The following is a 21,414-nucleotide window of genomic DNA, read 5'->3' as shown; positions in this document are numbered from 1 at the left end:
AATAATATAATCAATTGAATAAGAGTATTATTATTGTTTAACTGGGATGCGGGTGGCGCTGTGGGTAAAACCTCAGCGCCTAGGACTTGCCGATCACATGGTCGGCGGTTCCAATCCCCGCGGCGGGGTGCGCTCCCGTCATTCGGTCCCAGCGCCTGCCAACCTAGCAGTTCGAAAGCACCCCCAGGTGCAAGTAGATAAATAGGGACCGCTTACCAGCGGGAAGGTAAATGGCATTCCGTGTGCTGCGCTGGTTCGCCAGATGCAGCTTGTCACGCTGGCCACGTGACCCAGAAGTGTCTGCGGACAGCGCTGGCTCCTGGCCTCTAGAGTGAGATGAGCGCACAACCCTAGAGTTTGTCAAGACTGGCCCGTATGGGCAGGGGTACCTTTACCTATTATTATTATTGTTGTTGTTGTTGTTGTTGTTGTTGTTGTTGTTGTTGTTGTTATTATATAGCAATGAATAGAACCCAGTTAGCGTTTGTAAAATTCAGGGATACTAAAAACCAGTAGTCATGTGTGCCTCCATCCAGGGCACACCTTTGCATTTCATTTACAATAAGGAAAATCATATGACTGTTTAGCATCCTGTATCTCTAAAGGGAAAATAGCATACAAAGCAAAGTTACTCCACCCTGAAGTGCTTTGGCTAGAAGCTACCAGAAGGGGGAGCTTGTGTGTCGCCTTTTCTCTTTAGACAAAACATCGTCCCTAATTGGAACCTGTTTATTATTATTTTTAATAACTCCTGATTACTCTACCCATCTGCTTCACACATTCCTTACATAGGTGGGTGGAGGATAGGAGGAGGGGACACGGGAGAGGAAGGTTGGAGGGGCGGGTCAGGCTATCAAGGCCTACAAGTCACACTGGCTATATTCTCCCTCCATTTGCTGGGAATCACAAGTGAGGAAAGTTGCCCTCAGGTTCTGCTTGCGGGCTTCCAAAATCCAAAATTGATCACGTTGGGTGATGCAGGACAAAGATTGTACTTTGCACGGCGCATAGTTAGCAACTGTGGAACTCTCCTGCAGGAGGCAGCAATGGTCAGCAATGTGGATGTCTTTAAAAGAGGTTTAGGCAAATTCACGAGGAGGGATGAGCGTGGTCTAAACCACAGAGCCTAGGGCTTGCCGATCAGAAGGTCGGCGGCTCGAATCCCCGCGACAGGGTGAGCTCCCATTTCTCGGTCCCTGCTTCTGCCAACCTAGCAGTTCAAAAGCACGTCAAAGTGCAATTAGATAAATAGGTACCACTCTGGCAGGAAGGTAAACGGCGTTTCCGTGCGTTGCTCTGGTTCACCAGAAGCGGCTTAGTCATGCTGGCCACGTGACCCAGAAGCTGTACGCCGGCTCCCTCGGCCAATAAAGCGAGATGAGTATTGCAACCCCAAAGTCAGTCACAACTGGACCTAATGGTCAGGGGTCCCTTTACCTTTACCTTTAGGCAAATTCACAGAGAAGGCAGCTATCAATGGCCACAATGACTTGGGAAGGCAGCCTGTGGGGAGGAATAGCTCTGGGCCATTTCTCCTCTTCCTGCTGCAGCTTTCTTCCAGAACATTCTCTCTCAGGTTTTCTGTCCTTTTAAACCCACAGGGGGGGGGGGAGGCTGGGCTGAAATTTCAGATCCCATTCCAGAAAGCTCACGCTGTGAAGCAAGGAGCTCTTCTCTCGCAGAAAACTTTGTAGAACTCCCTCTGAGATGGTTACGCAACTGCTCCCGTGTTTTATAAGAGGTGCACCAGGCTGGCTTTTAACTTGGATTGCGGGGGAGGGGGGACGCATGGGCACGGGAAAGTGATCCCGTGGGAATTTTTAAGACATGCCGCCTGAGCGCTTCATGTTCGTTCTCAGCACGATAGCAGGACACAAACAGTTGAGGGCGTAATATGCCCAATGAGGCTGTGAAGCTGGAGCCTCTGGCACTGATTGGCTGAGCTCCTCTTATGTCACAGAAGGACAGAGCAGGCCTAAGTGTGTCTGGAGGCTATTGGCCCCACAGCTCTATTCCAAGAGAGGGGCGGTGACAGAGAAGGGCCTGGAGCATTAATGCAGGGAGCATTAGCAAATTCAGGGCTTTTTTCCAGCCGAAACTCAGTTCCGGCAGCTCTCAGATGGGCCACCGTTGGCATTATAAGGGGACAAGTCCATCGTGAGTTCTAGCACCTCTTTTTCTAGAAAAAAATAGCACCGAGCAAACTTGAGAATAACCATGGGAGGAGAAAGAAGAAATAGCAATAGGGAGGGATCTGAGAGCATAAAGAGAAGGAGACAGTGCAGAGGAACATAGAAGGGCCAAAATGGGGACTGAGTTTCTGAGGCTTGTGGAGTCCAGTCCTCCTTCCCCACAATATTCCAATTTGCCTCTTTCCTGAAATTTCATTTTTTTGCTTTTAAAAGTGTCCAGTCCTTTTTAAAAAATGCAACAAAACAAAAAGGGTGCAGGCTGTTTGTATTAGGTTGCTCACTAACTTCATTTTTTTTTTTTTTACTTCATAAAATTAATATACCGCTTCATTATTCAAAACCTCGGCGCAGTTTGATTTTTTTTACTGTGTTTGATGTTTTAATTGGTTGGAAGCTGCCCAGAGTGGCTGGGGCAACCCAGTCAGATGGGTGGCATCTTATTATTATTATTAATATTATTATTATTATTTATTAACTTGCCCCCATCTTCCGGTATTCCAGCCTTTGAGGACAAATTCACAGAGCTAACTGACAAGACCTAAGCCTTTACCTGTAAATGATTCCTGAACCTATTAAGCTACCTATTACGGTATATCTGTTTGCTTCCCCTGCCTCCATAGGCTCACTCAATGAACAATTTCCAGCTATAGACATCTCAGGGGAGGTTGGGAAAACCGGGGTTGACTGGTTTCAAATACCTAGTCAATTTGTGGGGCTTTCAAGAACTCAGGAAACTGCCTTATACTAAGGCAGACCAGTGGTCCATATAGCTCAGCATTTCCTACTCGGACTGGCAGCAGTGGCTCTCCAAGGTACCAGGCAGGAGTCTTCTCCACCCAGAGATGCCGGTGATTCATGTGAGGACCTTCTTGACGCAAGGGAGATTCTCATGAGACGAAGACCAGGTTTATCTAAAGTTGACAAGCTTTATCTAAAGTTGGGTGCCATTTTGAATCAACATGGCAGACTGGGCCTTCCGCACTGCCCTGATTTTACCCACTGCTTTCAGAACTGCAATAGTTTTCTTTTGCTGGGCATGAGGCTGCTAGTTTTTTAATTAAAAAAATACTTCTTAAACAAGTAAAGAAGAAACTAAATGAATATAAGATAACTGTGGGACTTTCAGGAGGGTTTCTCCAAATGATCTGGCTGGCTTTACAAATGGTTTCAGCAGCAACTGAGAATACCAGCAAGTCTGGAATCAGGTTCCTCTAACCACAGATGGTATCCCAGCGTGACTTGGCTAAAGTGCTGCTCCACCTGCGCTGCCCCAGGGTCTCGGGCGTTGGGCTCGCTGGCTTGTCAAAGCGATCAACCAGCTGTCATCACTGTACACCTCTCGCTTTCAGTGAGCTAACGCAAACAGACAGGTAACTCTTGCCCACTAAAGAAACCTTCACAGAACTGGAAAGCTTTGCGTTGCCTCCTTTTCCCTTCTCTCCTGCCTCGCCTCGAGGCCCTGGGGGCCAGTTTTGCAAAAGTAGGCAAGTGTCTTTGAGACCTGAGTTCCAATTCCGGAAGCCATGGGAGCGGGAGGCGGCCTTGTGAATTCTGTGCCAACAAAAATAACTGTTGGGGGTCCACACGGTTGCCCACTCTACAGATAGTGGTGACAGTTGCAGATTTGGGAGCTAAGGTAAAGTTCTGTTCAGCTGTTAAACTCACCTGATGCCCCACAAGTAAATCATTACCTCGCAGCCTAATCACTTGCAGGGTTGTTGTGTACTGAAGCGGCTTGGAGGAAAGGGAATCTTTGCATGCATAGAGGTTAAGTATGAACCAGAGCAAAACTCTGGGGCCCGTTTTGAGTGCTAGGTAGGGTTGCCAACCGTGATTTCTACATTACTGGTTCCTGGATCGTACTGGGGCCATAGAAGCCATACTGGGCAAAGCCCGGATGCAATCTCATAGGACAAGGGCAGAGACAGAATGGAAACTGAAGACTCAGGAGAGAAGCAGGGCAGGTATGGGATGAGGGTGGAGCTTGATAGCTGGGGGGGGGGGGGAGCCAGAAAAGAATTTTGCAGAAGGAAGGTGGAGTTGGAGTGGAACTTGATGACTATGGGGTAGAGCCAAAATGGAGTAGGATGAAACAGGGTTTGTGCCAGGATTGGAGCCTGATGTGTTATGAGAGCCACCTACGAGGATGAGGTAGGCCATAGGTGGAACATAATCATTTTTGGAAGTTTTCACACTCCCAAACTACTTATCTCACAAAACATGGTTTATTTATGTATACAGTGTTTATATACATGCAGAGATAAAGGTAAACAAAAAATGAGGTGCCAGTGTCATGATTAAAATTCATCTTGTACTTTTAAACATTTTTTTTTAGTAAGTTGGCAGCCATAATCAGCAGAAGGACTGACACCAACTTGTCTATTTGGCAATCTAGTAAGTTAATGTTTACTGGAGACATTTATGCTAATAATATAGTCATAGTATAATGCTAAAACTGCCGTGGGTGCCGGCACAAAATGGCTGCCATGGGGAGCAAAAAAAGAGAGAGAAGAGATGCCAGTATTCTGCACTAGTGAGTCCTGTCACAAACAAATCATATACAGTGGTACCTCGGGTTACATACGCATCAGGTTACAGACTCTGCTAACCTAGAAATAGTGCTTCAGGTTAAGAACTTTGCTTCAGGATGAGAACAGAAATCGTGCTCCGGCAGTGCGGCAGCAGCAGGAGGCCCCATTAGCTAAAGTGGTACCTCAGGTTAAGAACAGTTTCAGGTTAAGTACGGACTTCCGGAACGAATTAAGTACTTAACCCAAGGTACCACTGTATTTACATGCACACACATAAGCTCCATACTGTAATGCATTTTTGTTCTTTCTTACTAGCATATGCATTCATGTACACCTTTCCTTAGCCCTGTTTATGCATTTCTGTGTACATTACTTGCCTGGAGAACTGAGTCGCAAAATCTGGAGAATTGCAAATTTCGAAGGATGGCTGTTTTTCGGTTCATTTATTGTTTCAGGACGTGTCTTTAAATGCGAACTGGATTGAATTACTTCCCCATCCCTATTTGGGGGCAGAGCCAAGGCAAAAAAAAAGCCAGCAGGTTTACGGGCAGAGAGCCTGTCAGAACCCGGCAGACGGTGACCATCTGATTTGCTATGTTTTCAGAGGCTAATTACCGGCTACCTGCCATTTTGACAGCTCAGGCTTATAAAAAATGCCTGCTCTAGGAGCAACACACAGAAGGACCCAGAGAGAGAAAGAGACTTATTGCAAATGGGGCCGCTGTGGGGAGAGGAAGAGAGGCCTGCTCCACTCCGAACCACAAGATTCTTCTGCCAAACTGCAAGGGATTGATTGAGGCTGTTGTGGGAGATACATGAAAGCAGCTTAGCTGCAATATTATTTACTCTTAAACTCCTCTTACCTTTAGCCGTGTCCTCAGCAAGCTCACAGCTAAGAGGGTGCCTGGCAGAGGCTGCGTGACGTAGGCTTTTCCGCCCACTGCCAAAAGTTGGAGGGGCGCTGACTGCCCAAAGGCTGGCCTTGAAACAGGGTCACTGTGGTTCTGTGGTTTATATTATCAAAGGGCTTTGATAATATAGCCCCCTAGATCTCAGTCCAGTAATGAACCTGAGGGTATAAAAACACAGTGCTTACGCTGAGACCCACTGATTTGAAAGGGAACCTACAGCAAAGAAACACTGCAGCCTTGGTCTGATTTTCTTGTTATTTAAATGTATTTATTTTTATTTATTTAACAAAATCCAGTGTGTTTTTCTGGGGGTACTTAAGGGTGCGCAGTATGGCATCTTTCCCCCCACCCCCCAAAAATGTTAAAAGTGACACTAACTGTAACTTTATATTGAGTACTACCACCTTTTTTCTTTAAAAAACAAGCACTGACAAAATCTATATAGCGCTGGATCATAAGAGGAGCTCGATAAGTGGTTTGCAAAAATGCAAAAGGTTAAAATTATCAATAAAAAGCAGTTAAAGACAGGCGTTTAAAAACAGTTAAAATATTATTAAAATCATCAGAAGCTAGAAAGAGATGATGGTGTTGATATTTCTATGCCGCACATCTAACTGGGTTGCACCTACGTTTCTGAACAGGCTTGCCTTAACAAAAATGTACTCCGATAAGAGTACAGTGATTGTTCCTGCCTTCTGTCACTAGGCAGGGAGTTCCAAAGTGTAGATGCTGATTGATTTCTTACAAGCGCAGAAGGGGTATTATGGGGCCTCTGTAACAGGGCCAGTTCTGCCGATCAAAGCTGTCAAGTGGGTACATACGGGGCAAAGCAATCCCGCAAGTAAACTGATCCCAGGCTGTGACAGGCTTTATATGCTAATAGTAACTCCTTGAACTTGGCCTGGTAGCAAATCGCAAGCAGTACAGATCAGGGAGCAGGGACGTTATATGCCTAATGAGCACAGCAGTTCATCCCCGGTAGGTCTTACCTCATAAATCAGTTGCTGAGCCCCTGCCTCCCCACAGCCATTGAAGTCCCCTCCTCTCCAGGGCTCTTCCCAAGCAATCAGAGACTGCGCCTGTGTGAAGCCTGTCACTGCTCTGCCCCTTTCAGCCCTCTTCTGGTTCTGGAAGACAGGAGGGAGGGGTGCTTGTCATAGCAGGAGGCGAAGACACCCTCCTGACGTATCTTTGCCTCTTGGCCTCCCTCCTCCCTGGCTTCTGTTTTTGCCTTTGATTCTGGTCTTCTTTCTGCCAGAGACTCCCCTGTCACTAAGCTCTGTTACCACTTCAGCTTCTGACACCTCTTCCTCTCCTCTCTATAACCACGAATCATTGTCCCACCACCCCTCCCCAGGCTCTGAGCCTCTTCCCTTGGTGGCTCCCCAGGTGGTTCCTCCTACCTTTCCTCTGTATCCAACTAGTCCCATTATATCCCATTAGTTATGTCTTACCTCCATGGCCTGAGGCAGGGTGCCACTTGAATTCCAGTTGCTGGTGAACCCCAGTGGGGTTGTCCCCGTACCCTACTTGTGGGCTCCCCAAGAGGCATCTGGTTGGACAGGGGAGGACACAGGATGCTGGACTAGGACTAGGTAGTCACCCAGCAGAGCTCGCCTGGGCAGAATGGCTTCCCTGTTCAGCCATGAAGCTTGTTGGGTTCCCATAAACCAGTAACATTCTCTGTCTCTCTGGACTAGATTGGTAAAGGAAAAGCATTTTAGATGTGTTGTATGTGCTATACAGGACGCGGGTGGCGCAGTGGGTTAAACCACAGAGCCTAGGACTTGCTGATCAGAAGGTTGGCGGTTCGAATCCCTGCAATGGGGTGAACTCCCGTTGCTCAGTCCCTGCTCCTGCCAACCTAGCCGTTCGAAAGCACATGAAAGTGCAAGTAGATAAATAGGTACCGCTCCAGCGGGAAGGTAAATGGTGTTTCCATGCGCTGCTCTGGTTCACCAGAAGCGGCTTAGTCATGCTGGCCACATGACCCAGAAGCTGTACGCCGGCTCCCTCGGCCAATAAAGCGAGATGAGCGCTGCAACCCCAGAGTCGGCCACAACTGGACCTAATGGTCAGGGGTCCCATTACCTTTATATGCTATACAACACTGTGACACCAGATGGCACTGTGGAACCCTGTCTTGCCCCACCGGATTTCCCTGTACTGTATGAGTTTACAACGCGTTTAACTGAATTGCTTATTTGAGGTGCCTGGATCCAGCCTTCCTCTCTCTTTCTGCCAGCCCCTCCTCCCTTGCAGCATTGTTGTTGTCATGAGGACGAAGCCGCTAATCCTTGGAGGAAAGGCAGAGTAAAGCTATACAGTAGTACAAAAATATGGCTAAATATACACCGATATTCATGGTTATAAGAGAGGTAGAGCATCTGCGTCGCATGTAGAATGTCACTGGTTTAGTCCCCTGCACCTATCAATGGGACTGGAAAAGGCCCTGTCTGAAATCCTGGAGAGCCACTCCCGGTCTTTGTAGACCAGGGGTTTCCAAACTGTAGCCTGCAGACCACCAGGAGTTTGGGAATTTAATGGAGCTGGCCCATGGCATGTCTGTGGGTTTGTGGCTAAAAGCAGGAAATGGCATGTGCCTCCTGTTGAATTTTAATTGTATGCTTATTGCTTATTTCATTTCCTATATTGCATTCTATTGTATCACAATTTGAATTCATAGAATCATAGAACTGCAGAGTTGGAAGGGATCCTGGGGGTCATCTAGTCCAACCCCCTGCAACGCAGGAACCTTTTGCCCAATGTGGGGCTCAAACCCACGACCCTGAGATGAAGAGTCTCATGCTTCTGCTGACTGAGCTATCCCTATGCAATTTGAATCCTATACAATAAAATACAGTATATAACAAATAAAAGAAGCCCCAGCACAACACAGCACACTGCAATTCTTTGCGGAGGATTTTGGTGGATCACTCAGTTATTATTATTTTTGCTTTCTGCACAGAAAGCAAATAATGATAATATTTGAGTGATCCACCAAAATCCTCAGCAACTTTCAAGTGACCCTACAGGTGTGTAAAAAAAATAAAGGTTGGGAACCTCTGGTGTTCAATGATATTGAGAGAGATGCACCCTGGTCTGATTTGGTAAAATGCAGATTCCTAGAGCAGCTCCTGCTTGGGAAGGCTTAGAGGGGCTGGGTGAATGGAATTTGAGCCTTGTTCCAACGCATTCCTTGGCCGGGAAATATATTTTAAAACTGACAAAATAAAGGGGAGGGGGAGGCCTGGATGGATTTGAGCCCAGACAGGTATTTCCAGCTCAGCCGCCGCAGCGAGAGATCAGATGTCTCCTTGCGCCCAGACCAGGATTAGATTAACGGGAACTTCAAACAATATCTCTTGTTTCAGCCCCTCTGAGGTAGTGATTAGAGAGAGGAAAATAATCCCTCCGTCACACACCTGCTGCCTTGCCTGGCTCTGATGTGCGTGCAGTCAGAGTAGTGTGTGCTTTGTGCCCAGGGGGGACATGGAGAATGGAAGGGGAGTTTGGGTTTGAGTGGCAATTTAGAAGCCGCAGCGAGAGACTGGGCTCCCCACTGCGGCGTGTTGAGTCACATTTGATCATGCACCTGTGCATCTCAGAGCCTGTCCAAAAAGCATCGGGAAAGTAGAATGTGTCTTGGATTTACTTGGAGGGGCTCCTGCTCTTCTGAACTCACTGGAAGTCTCCGTAATGCCCTTTTTATTGTGCATTCATGATTATTTGTGCTCATGACGTTATCAGGGCAGTTTCACTATTTGCGTCTGCAAATGTTTCATGGGGGGCATGCTTCTCCATTTCCACTCAGTGCATGCCTTGCAACTCCCTGCTGAAATCCTGTAACATTTCATACCACAACTGTTCAGGTTTAAGTTTTTATTATGCTGTGCCCCTCCGGACGGCAATAACAGAGAAGCACTGCTGAGCAGCTAATAACATGGAATGATGAGTGGACAGTCCAGTCGAAATCCGCCACCAATACGCTATTATCGTGTCAATGGCAGGTTGCAGAATACACATGAATGCAGAATGAAAAGGACACCTGGAGGGTTTGGGATTGGACTTTGCATAGCCAAAGTTCATTCAGGGAGTTCATTCATTTTAAAACATTTATACACTGCTCAGTAAAAATCTTTAAGTGGTGTTCAAAAAATGAAACATTCAAACTTCTGTTGTCTATATGCTCCGGTAGGTAGCTTCTAGGTTAGATTACTGCAATGCATTATGTGTGCGACTGCCTTTAAAGGTGACTTGGTGCAGAATTCAGTGGCCAAGTTGCTGACAGCCCACTGGTTTTCAGGTCCAATTCAAAGTGCTGGTTTGACCTATAAAGCCTTAAATGGCTCAGGACCCTAATACCTCATGGTCTGCCTCTCCCCATCTGAAACGACCTGGACCCTGTAATCATCATCTGACTCCAGGCAAAAATATTTCTTTTTCACCAGGTCTTTGGCTCTTAATTACCCATGGATAGAATGTTTTAATCCTTCCTTTGAAAAAAATAGGATTTTATTCATTTTTCCTTTTCAATGTATGTGTTTCTTTGTTTGTGTGTCATGTTGAGTTACCTTGGTTAAAAAGCAACCACTAAATGTAATAAATATATAATAAAACAGAATGGAGAGACAATATAAAAACCAGTAAAACAGCATTATTAAAATAGATTTAGAAAGACAGCCAAAGACACCCTTTGGCTCTGAGGGTGGGGGGCAATCATTTGTAAAATGGGGAGGGAAGAGAGATCACCATCGTTTGCAACCTGCTCATCAGCCCATTCCACTAGGAGGCACTCCGCATCCCCCACGGGGGATGAACTACATCTCCCACAAGCCTTTGCAAACGAAACGGACATTGATGGCTATAAATCCACACATAGCCTCGCCCGCCCCCTCTTTTAAAAGCTCTCAAGTCCTGCCTTTCCGCTTTTCTGATTAGTGAGTTTGGAAGGCGCAAGAGGCGTTTCTGGGCGCGGGATTGGCTGTTCCTGTGGCAACAAAGCGGCTTGGGGAAGGGAGGGGGCCAGGGGACCCGCCCCTCCATTGTGCTGCGAGTTTTTCTTGCCAAAAGCTTGACTGGGGGAGTTAAAGAGAAGCGAGTTGAGATCGGAGCGCTTATATCTCAGCGCAGGCGGATTGCGCGCGCGCCTTTTTTTGCGCTTGAGGGGAATCCGGTGTCTTGCAAGGCGGGTGGAGGGATGCGAGAACACTGAAAGGGGGAAATACTTAAAATTTTGATCGCAGGAAAAAAGAGGGTATTCCGAAAATTAAAGGGGCGCGCGCACATCCCCTCTCCAAGCGCCGATCCTGCGCGCAATGTTTGCGCCCAAGCGGTGAGAGCTGCCTGGGAGCGCCGCGGCTTGCTGGCTGGGGACTTGTTGATGGAGCCGGCTGCCGCAGCTCAGAGGCTGGCCGGGACGGAAAAGCCCTTCCTGGGAGGGGGCACAGCAAAGCGGCGCCAGTGCGCAGGTAAAAAAAACAAACCCTCTGTGCATCGGAGACAGGAGGGCTATGGGGTCCCTCGCCTTGAGCCCGGATCTAATAATAATGCGTGCGCTTTTCCCCTAGTCTCGAGGGGCTGCGGAATTGGTAGGAGCTGAAGCTTTTGTGGCGAATGAGCCCCCAACTGTTCAGGAGAGAGTTTCGGGGTTTGGTGGGTCGGCGATCCTCCTCTTGCTTCCCCCTCCCAACTCCAGCGGGGCCGGGCAGGGGGCTGGGGAGGCGGATCCGGGAGAGCCAGGACGCCTGGGTTGTCTCCCCAGAGGGAGGGGAGTCTGGAACAGCAGTTGGGACCTGCACCTCTGACGCCGCCGCGCGCATAGGGGGAGAAGTCTGCCCATCCACAGAATCGCGGTTTTCCATGTCCAGCTTTGAAGCGAGAGGGAAGAGAAGTCTAGTGGTTTGCGGTGGAGAGTCGGAAACAGCCTCTGCTCAGAGGAGACGCTTGTCGCTAGGAAGTAAGAGCCTCCTCTTCCATCTCCGGGAGAAGAACTGGGTGGTCTTGGAGAGTCGAGAGTCTGTTCTAGAGCAGGGGGGAGGAATCCGTTTCAGCCCAAGGGCCACATTCCCTTCGAGACACTCTTCCCTGGGCTACATGCATATATGTGATCGGCCTCCAAGTGGGCAGGAACAGTGAATGCACGGTTTCCTTTTGTGCAGAAGGTTTGGAGTTCAGGGGCAAATTCCACCCAGGTGGCAACAGAGCAGAACCGGGATGAGATGTTGCCCTGGGAGAGTCTCAAGGGTCAGACAGGTCTGGAGGGACATATTTGGCCCCTGGGTTTGATACTCACCATCTCTGGCCTTGAAGGATTCTCAGGGTGCCTGGGTTCCCCTCCCAGCTCTAAGAGGTGGGGGTTGAGCAGGCAGGACTCCTGGGTTTTTCACACTCAGGAAGAGGGCAGTGTGGAAGTCTTGGGTCTTTCAGCTGGAAACTCCTGGGGTGGGGGATCAAAGTGTGCAGAGCCAAATATGGAGGTTTTCTAACTTGTGAGACTGTGACCGACTGCAGGTTCCAGGCTTCAACATAAAGACTGTTCGTTTCAACAACACCCCCTCCCCTTTGTTTAAAATATCCAGCCTGGTGGACAGTTTTTGGAGTGCTTTGAAAGCTTTGGAAGTGAATCCGAAAGGTGGCGCCTGGCTGTGGATTCAAATTAATACAAAATATCCCAAGGCGCTTTATTGCGTTTACACTGGGTCATCGTGAGCATATATCCCAGATGCAGCACTGGCTGTTCGTTCCATCGCTTCCCCCAGAAATTTATTGGGGGTGGAAATGGAAGCTGATCTCCCTTTGCGATTGGGGGCTCAGGCTGGAGGAAGGCTGTACGAACAATTCAGCAAGAGAGGGGGATTTGGCAAATGGGAGCCTGGCCCACATAATATCACAATCGATACCAGTTATCATCCGTAATAACAATTTTAGCGCTTTTCCTCACGCAAAAGCACAGTGTCCTTCCTCTCCCTGTCTGTTTTCCTTACGGAGCTGAGAGGAGTTCTTATTTTACTTTGAAAAGTGGAAATCTATTCATTAGAAAGCATCAAGGCTGCAGGTGTGTTTGGTTGCTTGGCAGTGGTGCCCAGAGGAAGCAGAGCACGGTGGTGATATTTTGTATAGAGGGGTCTTCCAAAGTGGAGGTGTGATGGGTTAGATTTTCTCACCTGGAATTGGGGTGCAATCTGTAGGAGATTTTGCTACTCTTGGTTTGCTATTCTCATAAATAACGGGAGCCAGAAACTTTTCCCTAGAAGACAGAGTAACTGAGCAACTCTAATTTTGTCATAAGTGTATTAGCAGGCTCCTCTTTCCAGAAAATTGCTTCTTCCTCTCTCTAATTCCCCTGCTTTTAAATGTAGGTTGGCCATTTGTCAGAACAGAATCCTGAACTAGATGGGCCTTTTGGCCTGATCCAGCCACCATGCATAAAAGCTTTCTGAGATTGCCTTTCCATGCATCCCTGTCCAGTCCTGATTATTTGCTAGAGGAGGGGGGAAATTGCACTGTGTTCCTTTTTGTGTTCATTTAAAACATTTGTACCCCAGCTTCCCTTAAAGTCAAAGTAGCTAACGAAACAATATAAAATGCACTCCAAAAAAAAATCAGCCGAAAGCTCTGGAGCGGGCGAGCGGCTTTCAGCACACCAGGGTGGTGAACTGCAGCTCTTTCTAATAGCGAACTCTGTGGTGGGCGGCAGGATAGTAACCAAAGCAGTGTCACCAAGAAACAAGATGGAGGAACAGCAGGATAAGGGAGAAACTAGGGTTGCCATATTTCAAACAGAAAAGTTGTTGAGCTCTTCTTTTTTTGCCAAAGTTGTTGGGCTAGATCGCTGAAAATATGCCATTTTTGAAAGAAAGGAAAAAAACCTGCAAAAAGGGCACCTCCAACATGGGCTGCCATACGCTCGGATTTTCCCTGACATTGGCCCGATTTCCGCCCAGATATGTCCGGGAAAATCCAGGTGTATGGCAGCCCAGGAGAAACCAAAATTTTGTAGACCAGCACCGACAACAAAATCAGGGTGTGGAGAATAAGGGGTAGAACTCCTACCCCCAACCAGTCCAGTCTTTGTGGGAGTGGTTGTTATGGCTGCATGGTTAGGTTGCTTAATTAATTGGCTTTAAAAAAATTGCTCAGCTGTAATAATGCCCTCAGTTAGTTGGACAGCCAATTATTATTTTTGCATGCTGGTGTGGTTGGAGTGACAGTCAAGGATGAGAATAGCTTGTCGTCACTGAGGCAGAAATCGTACTCAACTTTGGCCAAAAAGCTGCAGAAACTTCACCACACACAGTGAAGCCTATCTTTAATATCCTGAATGTCTGGAGAGGCATTGGCCTGTCAGGTAGTTAAGAGTCTCTAAGGGGGACCTAAGTTCTGATCCTCCAATTGGCCATGAAGCTTATGTGGTGACCCTGGGCTATTCACTTTGTCCCAGCTTGTCCTACCCTACAGGGGTATTGTGAAGATGAAGTGTGGTACCTTGAACTCTGCTGCTTGAGTTTTGCTTGAAGGTTTCCCACAGGCATCTAGGTGACCACTATGAGAACAAAATGCTGGACTAGATGAGCCATTGGCCTGATCCAGAAGGCTCTTCTCATGTTCATTGGAGGAAATGTTAAATATTTTTAAAAGAAATATACTTACTAAAACTGCAGACAGCAGGAACCATCTTAGAAGACGTATTCTTTCCTGTTTGAGAGCAAGAATACCAGATGCCTCTTTTAAGACCTGCTGCAACATAGGTGCACATTGTTTTTAGAAAATGTATGCCTCCCCCAACCCAAGATGGATTTTTCTTGTATAAAAGTGTGTGCAGGTTCGGTAAATTGACAGACTCGAAAGTGAAATTGCACGAACAGTAGCCTCGCATGTCTTCTGTGGTGCAGTCATGTACAGGCTCTTGCCTCGAGGCGCTTACAGTCTAAACTTCATCAGTGTGGTGAGAAGGAATGTGCAGGAGAAAAGAGGAATTCTGCAACCTGTGTAAATCATGAAAATTGGCACACATCCCATTAGTTCGCATAAATTCATTTCTGCTTCAGTAATCATGGGGAACGGCAGTGAGCTACAGGCACAGAAGTGCCAACCCTGGTCATTGATCGTCTGCTTAGAAAGCGAGAAACAAAACAAATTGATGCCTCGATAACTTTATGTGTATATATTTCACACGGCCTCTTTTAAAGACCACAAAGGCAGTGCCCTTGTATCCTGGTGCCCTGCTTTAGGCAGAGTAGAAAGAGAATCGTCACCCCTACCTGAGAATTTACAATGTATTGCCTACATACTTTGAAGCCAATTTTCAGCCCATGAGAACTAGAAACTTGCTTTTGTTTTAAAGAGAGTGGGGCAGGGTGCACTAAGATTTGCAGGATGGTGAACTGGGTGGAATCATGTTGTAAACTCTTCCAAAGGTGAATATAGACACACTTGATGAGGAACTGTAACCTTTCTGGGATGCTAGGATAAAGACCCTAACTCCCTAATATTGAGCAAGGATTGGCAAGCTTTTGGTGTGGGTTAAAGGGAAGAGGAGCTGAGCTTTGCTATACAGCACCTGTTCTGCCTGCGAAACTAGTCCTCAGTAGCAGCAAGGGACCATGCTGCCTGTGTAACAGCTGAATGCCAGGGCAAAGAGCGGATATCCCAAAGCATAATTTTGGTTTGTCTGTATTTAATAATGCGTGTTTATATTCCACTTTTCCAGTTCAGTTCCTCTATGATGTGTGTTCAGCCAGTGTTTGAAATTTGCCAGGTGCATTTTGGGACGGGGTGGCGCTGTGGGTTAAACCACAGAGCCTAGGACTTGCTGATCAGAAGATCAGCGGTTTGAATCCCCGTGACTGGGTGAGCTCTCATTGCTCGGTCCCTGCTCCTGCCAACCTAGCAGTTCGAAAGCACCTCAAAGTGCAAGTAGATAAATAGGTACCACTCCGGCGGGAAGGTAAACAGCGTTTCCGTGCGCTGCTCTGGTTTGCCAGAAGTGGCGTAGTCATGCTGGCCACATGACCCGGAAGCTGCGCTAATACCCCATCCTGTAGAATTCTATCTGTTATATTTTATTTGCACAATCAGGATGAATTTCAGGAACCAAAGATTCATACTGGAAAATAGGACTTTTGAGCTGCCTGGCCAAAAAACGGGCAACTAGGCATTTTGGTGAATAAAACCCTGGTTTAAGGAGCCATTTGGCACCTAGCTTATATATCTGAGTTTTCAACACAGTGTGCAGCCATGAACACAGCTTAAGAAAACATTCAGTTCACACGAAAAGGGCAGGGCATAGCGTATGGCCAGTGAGGGGTGTGGCCTGGGGGTCCCAAGGGCTGAGCAGAGAGGCCTGGAGGGCCACATTTGGCTTTTGAGGTTGCTCTACCCTGATATAGGAAAAGGCACCTCTTGTTTTGCCCCCACAACATGAGGGAAGCCATGGCTGTTAAAGTGATATAATAGAGCTTTAAACGTGTTGGTGTGAATGCGGCCTAGTTTTCTGGAACTGTCCCAGCCATGGCATTCTTAAACCCAACCACCAACAAAAATAAACCGATCTCCAAGACACTTTGTGCAGCAAAATAAATATCTTTTTTTTTGGGGGGGGGGGAATTCTGCCTCCTTTGTGAGCTGGCATTTGTACACTTCCAGGGCCCCATTCTTCAAATTTAACCTGAATTGGCCTGCATGCCTTCAGTTTCGAGCCAATGCTTTTTAAAATAAAAATCAAATCATAGCCTTCCCCAGAGCCCATCCATCAGCGAGTTTTGCACAGATCGTATCAGAAAGCGCGAAGTGGGCCAAACAACTCTTGAGCCTGTGTGAGCCGGAGTCTGCCTGGAGTTACTTGCTGGCCAAGACGTGTGTGTTTTTAATTTAGAAGAGTTGTGAAGATTTGAAATGACAAGAGGAGGAGAGAGAATATTAGGGAGAGCGGGGAATGAAAGGGATGCCCATCCCCCCCCCCCTTTTCCCAGGGTGTTTTAAATGCAGAAATGGATATGGGTGGACTTCGGACAGAATCTATAAAATTCTGTCTGCTGGGAAGGTGGAAAGCAGGGGTTCCTTATGAACAAGGTTGGGGAAGGCAAATTACCTCTAGACCTCACTCCCCCCCCCCCTAAAGGCAGAAGAGAGAGATGAGGCTAAGGAGATGGAGAGAGGAAAGGTAATGAGGGCTGAGGAGGGGAAGGAGGCAGAATAGGAGATTTTTGCAGAGTTCAGAGTTGAATCTGTCAGTCCATCAGCTTTCTTGCTTCTGTAAAAGGGAACAGGAAACTCTTTCTATGCCCAAGGACCATGTTACCTTCTGGGCAACCTTCAAAAGTCCCTGCGACTGGTGAGCAGGGAAATTACCTGTGAATTTTACCTTTGCACACAGTAGGCTAGTTTCTATATACAGTGACACACCCTTCTGTATTCCCCTTTACAATCTAAGGTATTTCAAGGGCTCGGGGAACGAGAGTCATTCATTTTTAAAAATAATAATAATTATTAAATTTTCTGTTTTACAATTTCAAATGCTCATATTGCATCCTTAAGATATCAATGCCTTCCCTTCTTCTCTTTCCATGGTTCATTTTACAGTTCTTAAATCCCTGCATATTTTGCAAAAACTATACCAGTCAGTATTCCATTATTGCATCCATCCAAACTTATTTACACTGTCAAATTTATCTTAATGCTGCCAGCGTTTTCAGCTGTACACAATTATTTACCATATATTCAATAAATGTTTTCCAGTCTTCTTTAACATTCTATACGTTAAGTCTGCAAGTTGTGCATATTCTGTCAACTTAAGTTGCCATTCTTTGGTTGGGACATTGCTCGTTTTCCATTTTGGGGCTAACAAAACACGGGCCGCAGTAGAGACAGGCTTGTTCTCTGTTGCTGGTATTGGAGCCCATGAACTGGAATTGCAGAAGAGTAGATTTTGGTTAGGCATAATATCTGGTCCGTAAGAGCAGATTCACAAGAACGAGTAAGAACAAGATTGAGGAGCCTGTGGCCCTCCAGATGTGGTTGGGAGACCCTCATTTTTTGATTTCCAGGTATCTCTTGAAGACATTTATTATTTTTATGTTTCTTCCACTCCTTATTTTAATCCCCACAGTGACCCTGTGAGGTAGGTTAGGCTGAGAGGCCATGACTGGCCCAAGGTGAGTTTCACGGCCGAGTGGGGATTTGATGGAATAAAATGAAACCCCTTTTATTTTATTTTTTATCAGCCAGTCACAACTTTTTGTACCACTTTGTGGCATTTTATATGCTATTGTATGTATCGATGTGCACTGCAGTACTGTATTGCATGAATACCTCAGCTAAATAACCTTTTATTATGTATGGATAAACGAAGATAAATCTGAATTAATTTCCCCTTTCTGGATCTTTTGTCCCACAGGGTTTGGTCTATGCTGAGGTGCAGATTTCGACAGAAAGCTCTGAAGTCTTGAGACTTCCTCGCTAGAGTGGCAGAAACCGGTGCTGCTCCAAAGGGCATTGTGGGGATGAGAAACGGCGTACGGGCTGCAAGGCTCCATCACCAGGTTCCCCAGGGATCGTCCGATGGTGTCTCCTGAGCTGCAAGGGGCAGCCTGACCCTCTGTTCTCCCACCTCCTTCCTCAAACGTGTAGCTGGTCAGCTTGCCGGCTCGGTGTTTCGGCAAGTGGGCGGTTTTGGCGGTGCTGCAAGGTGTCTGGTGGGGGCATCTGTGCTATGAATTGGCGTTTATGGATGGTCCGCCTTGCCCTGGTCTGCAGCAGCTTCGCTGAAGGTGGGCAAAGGTTTTTCGTTCGTCTCTCTTTTGGAGGACGATGCTGACAGTGCACTTAGTCTTTCCAGTAGGGTATGAAGGGCCGCTGACCCTAGGGAAATGTCATGGGGGGGGGGGCTGCAGCTGGTGGTGGGCGGAGCCAAAGCCCAAAGTGGGCGGAGCCAGTGACTGAAGACTGTATTGCCCAGAGGCAATTGCACCTCTGGCCCACGGCCCTCTAGATCTCTCTGTCTGGCCCTTGGAAATCTCTCCAGGCTGCTTTTATCCCCTAGGCCTGAGGTTCCCCATTCCTTAAATAAATCTTTTGGGGGGGTTGTTTTGTTTTGGTGTTTTTTGTTTATTTCCTTGGAGACCACCAAAAATACATTATGAAAACATGTTCCCTTACTTGCACCACAACTTACAACAGTATAAGGTATATAAAACCTTCTTTTTAAGTGAGGTGCAAGTTAATATAGCCCTATGGAACCGGTCTTTGTAAGCCTAGGGACTAGAAACTTGGTTTTCATTATTCGTTTCATTATTCGGAGTCATAGCACACAGACATCTTTGAATCATCCATTGTTTGCTTATAATGGGAACTTTAGGAGCCGAAAGAATTGGCAACCAGGCTGCATTTGTCAGTTTGAAGGAGTCTACGAATGTAACTTTCTTGCAGACTCAAGTCTACATAGCCAGCCAAGTGTGTGGCACTCCTGTTTTCCCTGGGATTTCTGTAACTTAACTTTCCGCCTGTTGATTTCCCTCTGCTCAATTAAGAAGCTGCCTTTTTGCTTCCGGATGCCTTTCCGTGCGGCAGTAATTCACAAATTAGTGTGGCCAACTTGCTTCCCAGCCCCGTGATAGGTTGGCTTTTAGCAGGTGAAGCTTTACTGCATTTGCGTGCTGAGAAAAAATACACCGTATTTCTGCCTGTCCTGCTGCTATTTGGAAAGGCACAGGAACGCTATTAGGGAGGGGGAAAGTGGCACTTTTGATCTGGGGTGTGGCTCAAGAGTGCCACTTTTTTGGCAATAGAGCATGTTGAGTGAATGAGGGAAAGCGCAAAGAGCATAGCATTAGGGGCTGCAGTTGGAGCCCATCATGCAGAAAATCCAGCATTGCCTGCAAGTTGAAGGGACCAGAAAGACCACAACATCCCTGCTTAGTGGGACTGTGACCTCCAGTACAGTTTATACAGTGGTACCGTATTTTTCGCCCCATAGGACACACCGGCCCATAGGACGCATCAAGTTTTTTGGGGGGAAATAAAGGGGGAAAAAATTATTTCCCCCCCAGGCGCTTGTGGGGCAGGCAGCGGGGAGAAGCGCTCTTCTCCCCCCCGCCCTCCTGGAGATCAGGTCCGGGGACAGCAGGGAGACGCGCTTCGTCTCCCTGCTGTCCCCGGAGTGGTGGGGCAGGCAGCGGGGAGAAGCGCTCTTCTCCCCCCCGCCCTCCTGGAGATCAGGTCCGGGGACAGCAGGGAGACGCGCTTCGTCTCCCTGCTGTCCCCGGAGTGGTGGGGCAGGCAGCGGGGAGAAGCGCTCTTCTCCCCGCCGTCAGCCTCCAAACCACTTCGGGAGACAGCGGGATGGCGGCGTTCCGCCTCCCTCTGTCCCCCGACCTTGTGGGGCTGGCGCTGGGGCTCTCCTGAAGCCTGGAGAGCGAGAGGGGTCGGTGCGCACCAACCCCTCTCGCTCTCCAGGCTTCAGTGAAAGCCTGCATTCGCCCCATAAGACGCACCCACATTTCCCCTTCATTTTTGGAGGGGAAAAGGTGCGTCTTATAGGGCGAAAAATACGGTACTTGGGTTACATACGCTTCTGGTTAAAGACTCCGCTAACCCAGAAATAGTGCTTCAGGTTAAGAACTTTGCTTCAGGATGAGAACAGAAATCGTGCTCTGGTGGCGTGGCAGCAGCAGGAGGCCCCATTAGCTAAAGTGGTGCTTCAGGTTAAGAACAGTTTCAGGTTAAGTATGGACCTCCGGAACGAATTAAGTACTTAACCCGAGGTACCACTGTATAAGCCTTGACTAAAGATGTCACCAATGAAGGCAGGGTTGCAGATGCAACACAGTCCAAACAAGGCAAGTTCAAGTGTGGAGAATCAGTCTTGGTCCCACCGTGAGCCAGAACCAAAACCAGGCAGAAGTCCTTAATCTCAGGCAAATTATAGCACAAAAATTAGAATCCAGAGCTGAGAGCCAGAGACTTTTCTTGTTCACAGCAACTAGATGACTCGAGGGAGGTCTTAAACCACAGAACTTTAGAATTTGAAGGAACCTAATCCAACCCCTCAACTAAAGCATCCATGACAGATGGCCATCCAACCTCTGCTTAAAAACTTCCAAGGAAGGAGAGTCCACAGCCTACCAAGGGAGTTGGTTGAACAGCTCTTCCTGTCAGAAAGTTCTTCCCGATGCTTAGTCAGAATCTCCTTTCTTGTCATTTGAATCCATTGGATCAAGTCCTACCCTTCAGAGCAGGAGAAAATAAGTGTGCTCCATCTTCCATGCGACAGCCCTTTAGAGATTTGATGATAGCTGTTATATCTTCTCTCAGTCTCTCCCTCAACCGTTCCTCATAGGGTTGGTTTCCATATTCTTGCCTCCTAAACCATACTCTAACCACAGCTGCTAGCTGTGATGGAGTAGTGGGGATTGCTTACTCACAGATAAGCCTCTTACTCACAAGTAGACCAATGACTGTCAGTCTGTGGGTGCATAGTGTGCTGTCACACTTTTGCCTGGACTTAGACCTGTTGCTCTTGAGGACTGGGGGGGCTGCCCCATCTCTTCCTCCTCCTCATGACAGTTCCAGGTATCAAGCCAGAGGGCCCCTCAAGGGGGATCTTCAGCATTGGATTCAGGGGTCCCCGCTTGTTGCTTGAGGTCCTCGGCCTTGGGGGTGTCAGGGCTAGGTGGGACAATATTCTTTCAAAACTGCACAATGCGTGAGAGGCGGTTTGGTGTTCTTGTTCAGTTCTTTTTCACGCTGCTTCAGCCTCACCTACATTGAACATGTAAGCAT

At 47.5% G+C, this 21,414-nt stretch overlaps 1 protein-coding gene across 5 annotated transcripts in view; it reads left to right on the top strand.

Moving 5' to 3' along the window:
• The first annotated feature begins 3,713 nt into the window (after positions 1 to 3,713).
• IGSF9 (immunoglobulin superfamily member 9) overlaps positions 3,714 to 21,414 on the top strand; it is a 68,924-nt gene continuing 51,223 nt past the window's right edge. For 2 of the 5 annotated variants that reach the window (XM_081174026.1, XM_081174023.1), the window contains exons 1-2: positions 10,567 to 11,105; positions 18,032 to 18,404. In XM_081174026.1, the coding sequence (XP_081030152.1) occupies positions 18,347 to 18,404 (58 nt within the window). In that variant the 5' untranslated portion in view covers positions 10,567 to 11,105; positions 18,032 to 18,346. Of the gene's footprint in view, positions 4,344 to 10,566; positions 11,106 to 11,159; positions 11,594 to 18,031; positions 18,405 to 21,414 lie in introns of those variants that run through there. The other 3 variants (XM_081174025.1, XM_081174027.1, XM_081174024.1) reach the window with 3 other exon arrangements.

This window comes from Podarcis bocagei (assembly GCF_964188305.1).
Source record: "Podarcis bocagei genome assembly, chromosome: 16".
Classification (NCBI taxonomy): domain Eukaryota; kingdom Metazoa; phylum Chordata; class Lepidosauria; order Squamata; family Lacertidae; genus Podarcis; species Podarcis bocagei.
The sequence above is the reverse complement of the archived record's forward strand: the minus strand, read 5'-3'. Positions and strand labels throughout refer to the sequence as shown.